Source organism: Diospyros lotus, chromosome 1 (assembly GCF_014633365.1).
Source record: "Diospyros lotus cultivar Yz01 chromosome 1, ASM1463336v1, whole genome shotgun sequence".
NCBI classification, from domain to species: domain Eukaryota; kingdom Viridiplantae; phylum Streptophyta; class Magnoliopsida; order Ericales; family Ebenaceae; genus Diospyros; species Diospyros lotus.
This window is the reverse complement of record NC_068338.1, coordinates 47,745,873-47,754,339: the sequence shown is the minus strand read 5'-3', so window position 1 is coordinate 47,754,339 and position 8,467 is coordinate 47,745,873. Positions and strand designations below refer to the sequence as shown.

At 35.6% G+C, this 8,467-nt stretch overlaps 1 protein-coding gene across 1 annotated transcript; it reads right to left on the bottom strand.

Annotated features, from left to right (window-relative positions):
- Window positions 1-3,401: 3,401 nt before the first annotated feature.
- On the bottom strand, window positions 3,402-4,831 carry LOC127788172 (chalcone synthase 3-like). The gene has a single exon (XM_052316288.1). It carries the CDS (start codon window positions 4,748-4,750, stop codon window positions 3,569-3,571), a length of 1,182 nt encoding a protein of 393 aa, XP_052172248.1. The 5' UTR covers window positions 4,751-4,831; the 3' UTR covers window positions 3,402-3,568.
- Window positions 4,832-8,467: the final 3,636 nt, after the last annotated feature.

Here is an 8,467-nt window from a genome sequence, read left to right as displayed (position 1 = left end):
ATATCAAATGAAGTATTTAAAAACAATTTACTTTAATAATCTTACTTGATTTGGATTAAGAAAAGTCTTAACCAACTCAAATCATAACCAAAATATATAATATTATATATCAAATCGAATCTCTCGAAGTGTAGTTTATAACACTTCAAACAGATCATAATTCCGACCTCTACATCAAAATTTATGACCAAAATTGTGAAATATGCGCATTGTAGTCAAAACGCAACCAAGTCGACTTGAGGGCAAATCGAGTCGACTTGCCCAAAACCGAGTCTACTCGAGCCTAGTCAACTTGACCTCCAGGATGAGTCAACTCGACTGAAAATGGAGAAAAAAGGCCAAAAGAAACTAGTTTCAGTCGAGTCGACTTAACCTAACCGAAAACACACCAAAATGAACACCAACACCTCCTCATCTAGCTTCCTAAGCCACAATTGCCATTCCATGAATGAAATATGGGATGAAATATACCCCATGGAGACTTTCAAAGAGATCCAAAACCATCTCAAATGGAAAAACCGCATAAATTAAGAGGATAAATATACAATATTTACAACCAATAGAGAAAAACCATTTTACCAGAAATGATTTCAACACAAAAGAGAAGACAAAATCATGCATCAAATGACAAAAAAAAAAAAAAGAAACTTGCACAAAATAAAATTGAAGTGCAAATAGAACTTGCCTTGAAGCTGGAATCGGAAGAAATCAAAGCTGAAAACACAAAAGAGAAGACAAAATCATGCATCAAATGACAAAAAAAAAAAAAAGAAACTTGCACAAAATAAAATTGAAGTGCAAATAGAACTTGCCTTGAAGCTGGAATCGGAAGAAATCAAAGCTGAAAATCCCAGCACTCTTGAAGCTCCAATCACACCAAGAATAATGGAAGAAGAAGAAGAAGCCACCGCCGAGAACCAAAAAAGAAGAAAAAGGAAGAAAATTAATGAAGAAAAGACAAAAGCATGGGAAGAGTGGGCTGCCAACCACCCTGTTGGGAAATTACCATTTTACCCTCCACTCACACACACAACACAAAATATCCTCATGCCTTTTATGGTCATTTGCTTCATTTTTCACTTTTTTTTCTCTTTTCTTTATTCATTTCATTATGCAAATTTTCATTTTACCCTTCTCTTATACACACACCAAACACAAGGTATTAAACCCAATTTGGACATTTGTCATTTTTTTATTTCTTTTTCTATATTCACAAATTTTGCACACATACAATATAATGCCAAGACCTACTTTTCTCATGGCACAAGCCCAATCAAAAGACCAATTCATTTTAGGCCCATGGAATTTCTCTAAACTCACTACTTTCATTGGCCTTAAACACTTTGCCCAAGCCCACTTTCATTTAATTTAAACACATCACAAAACATGTGGCTTAGCCTTAATTAAAATCATTTCCGTTTAATTAAAACACAACCCTCCAATACATGGGCTTAGGCCCAAATGGGCAACTCAATCCATTAAGTTAAATACATAATTTACTTACATAAATTTTTGCCACATAAAAATATTTCTTAACATTAAATTTAATAGGAAAAAATTTACAATGCTAAAAAATAAAATACCCAAAACATTTAGGCCAACTAATGGGTCGTTACAAGTCAGTTTTGTTCGAAGTGAAATTATAGTTTCATTAAGATTATGAGTATATCTTAACTTAACGAATTTTTTTTCTATTTAAATAGAAAAAGAGACTAACAAGGTAGCCCCAAAACTCCTTTTTATATAATACAATCCCTTGATATTATTTTATTTTTTTGATTTTTAAAATTTAAAATAATAAAAATTTTAACAATATTATGGTATTTAAGCTTTTTATTTATTTTTCAAATATAGTTGTTTGTTTACCTTTTGTATACATTTAATAAATATTATCAATAGTTAATTATTATACATTCAATATATTTTTTATTTTATACACATGAAATATATTAATTGATATATTTAGAATTTAAATAAATATATTTACTTTATATATTTATAAATTTATAAATAAAAATTCAAATATTTATAATTTATTTTAAATTTATCTTAACTTAATATATTTATTTAAATATAAAATTTCAATTATATAAATTAAATTTTAAATTTTATACATTAATATATTTAATTTTTTTATAAAGTTTAAATATTTATATATGTAAATATTCATCTCAAGTTTAAATATACATAAATTAATTGACTAAAAAATTAAAAAAATAAAATTAAAAATTCAAATTAGCGACAGACTTCTCGTTGCTAAAATAAATTAAAAATATTTTTATAATGGTCAAAATATATTTATAAAAAAAAAAAATAGCAATGGATTATTAAATCTGTCGCTATCACTAAATCAGTGATGGTTCCTCCAAATTCATTGTTAAAATTAATTTTTCATTCTTTTCATTTTTTTGGTATTTAAAAAATATTAAAATTATTTTTTATTTTTAATTTTAACAACAACTAGGTGTCTCTGTTGCTAAATTTTAAGAATAAAATTTAATTTTTATTTAGAGACAGAAAATTAATTTCGTTACTAAATAAAAATTAAATTTTATTTTTTAATTATTCAAATTTCATGACAAAAACACATGTTCGTCGCTAATTTTAGAGATGGATTATTATTTTCGTTACTAAAAATTTAAAACCTTTTTTGTTTTTAATTTTTCTTATTACATTAGCAATGAAATATTGTTCTATCGCTAATTTGTGTTGCTAATTCATCTCTAATTTTAGAAAATTCTTTATTCATAATCCGTCGCGATTCAATCACAAAATACCGAAAAAAAATTACGTTGCTAAATCTCAAATTTTTTGTAGTGTGATATGGTAATTGGCTGATCAATCTACCTCTCCAGCCTCTCCTTCTTTGCGTTCTGTGTTTAGTTATGTTTGTGTTAGTGCTTTCTAGCTGAAACTTGTATTTTTAAACTCAGTTAGCTTTGCCTGGTGGTGTTCTTATCTATTTGTATTGTCTGTGATTTTATCTTAACATAATAATGCTGATTATATTTATTAAAAAAATAATTAAATAATAATTTTTATTTTTCAAATTTTAAATAATAAATGACAAGCTCAACTAACTTATCCAAATGCAACTTAAAGAAATACACAAGATGATATTCATGTTATAGCCCATCGTCAATTTAGCTTAGATTTGATATTTATAATTATCTTATAGTTATATTTAATTTAATATCCATGACTTACAAATGTTACGTTTTGACATGTCTTAAATTGATAGTTATGTACTTAATACTTAATATTTTGATCAATTTAATTAGAAAAGCTTGCAAAAAGGGGTAGCTTTTATTTGCTGGCTTGTACCAAAAAGGTTGCAAATAATTGGATCACCTGCATAAATCTCATCCATTAGGTTGAATCCTCTGCTGATCAAAAGCCACTTGATATAAAGAGGATATCTTTCTCTATTGAAAAAAGTAGTAGGCAGGTCGCTCATGGAAAGCCGCAATTAAAGTTAGGCTTATTTCAGTGTTACATAATGAATAAAAGATTACAACTTTACTTTATTTGATCATATATAAATACTAATGGATATAACCACACCTAGCTAGTTGAGGGATCCGATGGGAACGCTGCGCAAAGCGATCGTCTCTACAGTCAATCCTGGTCCAAATCCACATAATACCCCATATTCACATCCTTCTCCGGTGGTAGTTTTTTCTTCCTTAAGCGACCGCTTTCTCATCTCATCTAGAACGAAGAACACGCAAGCACTTGCCATGTTTCCATACTCGCTCAGCACATGTCGACTAGCCAAGAGCTTCTCTTTCTTCAAATTGAGTTTTGATTCAATCAGATCTAGAACTGCCCGACCACCGGGATGGGCCACCCAGAAAAGTGAATTCCAGTCATTGATTCCATGCGGAGTGAAAGCATCAACCAAACACTTTTCGATGTTGTTTGATACATGGCCAGGCAAGGTCTTGGCTAAGTTAACAATGAGGCCAGCTTCGCGAGAGTGGATTTCAACTGCTTCCCTTGAGTTGGGAATGGTATGCTGAAATGCTCCCACAACTTCAAAAATGGGACATTCCATTGATCTATCGGGATTAGATCCGACAATCAAAGCCGATGCCCCATCGCCAAATAGTGCTTGGCTGACAAGCAAATCAGAATGGGTATGACAAGTGCCACTAAAGATGCAAACGGTGAGCTCGGAGCAAACGGCAAGGACCCTTGCACCGGGGTTATTCTCAGCGATGTCTTTGGCTAGGCGAAGGATGCAACCCCCACCGGCACAAGCTTGGTGGCAGAGCATGTATCGTTGCACAGAATGGTCAAGGTTAAGGAGCTCCACAAGACGCAAATCGGCACCAGGCATATCGAGACCAGAGGTGGTGCCAAACACTACGTGAGTAATCTTGGAAAGCGGTTGCCCCCAATCATTGATTGCCTTGAGTGCGGCTTCTTTGGCTAGCTTTGGAATTTCCTCGACTAGGATCTCTTGACGAGTATCCATAGATGGAGCCAAACAGGCGCACAAGTTAGGCATCCCCTCAAGCATTTCTTCGGTGAGATACATGTGACGCTTTTTGATGCATGTCTTTTCACAGATGCGCTTCATCTTCTCTTTGAGATCAGGCAAGTGCTCGTTCTTAGTGACCCTAAAATAGAAGTCGGGATAGTCGGCCTGATAAACGTAGTTGGGCGGATTTGCAGTGCCAATGCCGAGGATCATGGCTCTGCGACTGTCGCTATGGCGCTGCTGGGCTATTTCAATTTGCTCCATCGATCACAGCCTTGCTTAATTACTGCTCTAATGGTATTGATTAATTGCAAGGATGGATGGATGGATGGATGAGAGAGTTGGGTTGCTTTGATCCTATTTATAGCATACAACTTCTACTACTCCTAGCCCAGTCGCCGGCTGGACTTGGCCGTCGAGGAAATTACCATGAACCACGATGCCTTCTGGACTTGGCCGTCACGTTGGATAATATATTATATAATATATAATGTTATAATCCACCCCCACCACACACAATACATACATACTATATATAGCATTATTATTAGTTTAATATACACATTTTTGACTGCTTGAATCCACTGTGCATCTGAGTGGGTCGTGTGGCTGCTTAAATTGACCTTGTGGTTTTGAAAAAGTTCACTGCCATACTTCCGTTAAGTAACGGATAAAATATTCATATTATGCGAATTACTTATTCTAACAAAATATATATATATATATATATTTGTGAAAGAAACTGTATATATACCACTTCACTTTATATCCGTTCAAGAAGTCTATGCACACTTCAAAGAAAAACGCATAAATAATAGTGAAATTAGAAACCACAGATTAGCTGTTAGGTTAGGGGCCTCAGCCCTGCGGCCCTGCCCCAACCAAATTCCACCCCATGCACACCCCTTTTAACAAGTCCCTAAATGTTCTTTCTGGCTCAAAAGGGAGGGCTCGAGCACGAGCTTGAGAAGATCGGGTGGACTCTAGTGGTCTAAATGGCTAGAATGGTTAGCATCTGCAAGCACTCTGACTTTTAAGTGAGAATGATGATTGGCGATGTATCAGTAAGGCCAAAAAAGAACATATCTTAGTCTATGATAAGACTGGTTTATATAGAGGAGGGAATGGGAGAGACACCCTGTGTGCATGCTTGTTTCGGGCGTTGCAGGGTGACGAGACTGAGATTTTTGACACTGGCAAGGCTCTCTAGTGAAGGTATGGGGCCGACGGGACCTGCAATAAATGTGGATGGGATTCATAGCAGGTGCGAGAGTGTTGTAGGTACCAAGGTGATGATGATCACTGTAGGTAGGTAAAGGGACCGAGAATGGGCCAAAAGGCCAGTAATGGTCTTGGGCTTTTATCGAACCAGGTCTGATTAGACCAACATGGTCCATAGTCCCCCTGATTGGATGTTCACAAAGGCGAGCATTCGAGCTTGAAAAGCCAAGATGATAGCTAAACTTTTATCGTGTGAGACTAAGATAGTCGAGCTCGGGATGAGACCCCTAAGGCGTTGTAAAGGAGCTTGGGGTGCATTACCTGAAGAGATGGGACTTTGTAATAAGGGCCAAGCTTGGAATGTGCAATCGAGATATTCTGAGCTCGGTATATACGACCAAGACCATTGAGCTCGGCATGCTCAAGGTGACTGGCGTTTCTAGGTGTTATTAATTTTCCCGTGTGGATCTTAATGATTTTGGGGTGACTTTTAATATTTTGACACGTGTTCACTTTCGAGATTCGAAGTGTCAGGCCTATAGGGTAAGACGACGTGGTGTAGGTGGGGAGGCGTCCCTCCGCCTTCAATGCGCGACAGGTGGCATGATCTTGACAATCACTTTGCAATGGATGGACTCCGACCATTGGATGTGTTGCTCGATACTTATATAAGAGTCACTTCCCGTTTCACGTTTCACTTTTTGCATTTGCTTCCATTTTCAAACTCCTACATCTTGGCGAATCCCCTATGTTTTTTTTTCTTCCCAACTCCGGTCGAGGTCATTTTTTCAGTAGTGGTTGAGGCTCTTCCTTCCTTTTCGTTCCTCTGTTCCTTAGGTAATTTCTTAAACTTTAACCCCTTTGTTTGGCTATTTTCATCACTAAGGCTTTCGGTGAGAGTTTTGGAGAGAGCGTTTTGTCAATGATGGGTCCGTCATCTAATCCGGTGGCGGGTCTCGTCGGCTAGTTTATTAGGGCAAGTTAAGGCGTAAATTTGAAACTTATGCCGGGTGTCGAGTTCTAATTACTCTATTTTCCTTGATTCCTTCGAGGACAGTGCATGTATTATCATGTTTATGTTATATATCTCTCTCTCTCTCTCTCTATATATATATATTTTAGCTGCACCGTGCCTTCATGCACGGGTTATTCCTAGTATATATATATGCATCGATATGGGTTTTGATATTTATTTTGAATATTTTTGTTCTTAGATTTGTGTGTAAGCCTATTTACAATTTAAACATTGTGAGTGCTCGGATTTACTTGTAATATTTTTAACTAATAAATGGCGACAATTTTGTTTTTGTTTAGGTATTTTCAGATAAATAAAGAGGTAGAGAGTTGGTTGTAGGCTACTAATTGAATTAAAATCTAATTAGATTGTACTAGAAAACTAAAAGGATTTTCTGAACTAATTGAAAAAGAATTGTTTGATGAATATTTATATTTCAGTGTCTGTTTTCCGGTGGAGTGCAATAAATAAAATCAATTATAATCATGCATTCTTAAATGGCTTTTGATGCCCAATTTAGCCAAACAAATTAGCAATCACAAAACCAATTTCGACCTCAATTCCAACCCCTAAAAATTACGTTAAAAAGCTAATTAGTGGCATTACTAAGGTAATAATTGTTTAATATAATTATGAATATGGTGTCCACTACTTAATGGAAGTATGTAGGCTCTGAACATTTTCAAAATCACAAGGTCAATTAACACACAACTAACATGTTCAATTTCATGACTCAATCACACTCATGAGGTCTTTGCAAAGCAACGACGTAAAGTTGAAGAACTCGCGCAGGTAAAAATAAATTAATTGACGATCGAGTACTCACCCAAGAAAAGACTAAATTGACGACAATATATTTAATTGGACTTAGTTGCCCTTACAGCGCCCAAACTTTTGGACTTACTACTATTCACTATGTGGATTTTACATTGAATAGTCAAAAACAAATTAACTCGGAACTAATTTTCTATTTATATCTGTCGTGATTATTATATTATGTATTCAAATCCTATCTTCGCTTCACCTAATCTGTCTAATAATTACGCATGCACTCAAAGATGATGTATATCGTGGATTTATTTAAGCAGTCAAATTGTGTATGCATTAAACTAATAACACTGCGATATGCCCATAGGCTATGGGATTAGAATGTAATATTAGCCCACGTGAACGGGATGGCGGCCAAGTCCAGCATTCATGCTTCATGGTAATTTCCTCGACGACCAAGTCCAGCAGCAGCAGGCGACCTGGGACTGGGAGTTGAATAAATGGATCATCAAATTAAGGACAAATTCAAGTCCCTCATCCACATCCATATATCCCCCCAAATCCCATCTTAATTAATTGGCGTCCCTGCAACTAATTAATTAATTAGAGACCAGCTAGGCAAAGCAGTGAGATAAATGGTACATGCTCTACCACCAGGTGCTGGTGGTGGCTCAATTCTCCGACTAGCCAAAGATATTGCCGAGAATAACCCCGATGCAAGAGTTCTTGCTGTATGCTCTGAACTCACAGTTTGCATTTTTAGTGGCACCTGCCATACCCATTCTGATTTGCTTGTTAGCCAAGCACTATTTGGCGATGGCTCATCAACTCTGATCGTTGGTTCAAACCCTGATAGATCCACAGAAACTCCAATTTTTGAAATTGTGGGTGGTTATCAACATACAATTCCAAACTCCTAGGAAGCAGTTGAAATCCACTCCCGTGAAACCGGGCTCGTTGTTTACATGGCCAAGACC

What these genes read in the sequence shown, in the direction of transcription:
- LOC127788172 (XM_052316288.1), bottom strand. Translation starts at nt 4,750, where the DNA reads ATGGAGCAAATTGAAATAGCCCAGCAGCGCCATAGCGACAGTCGCAGA.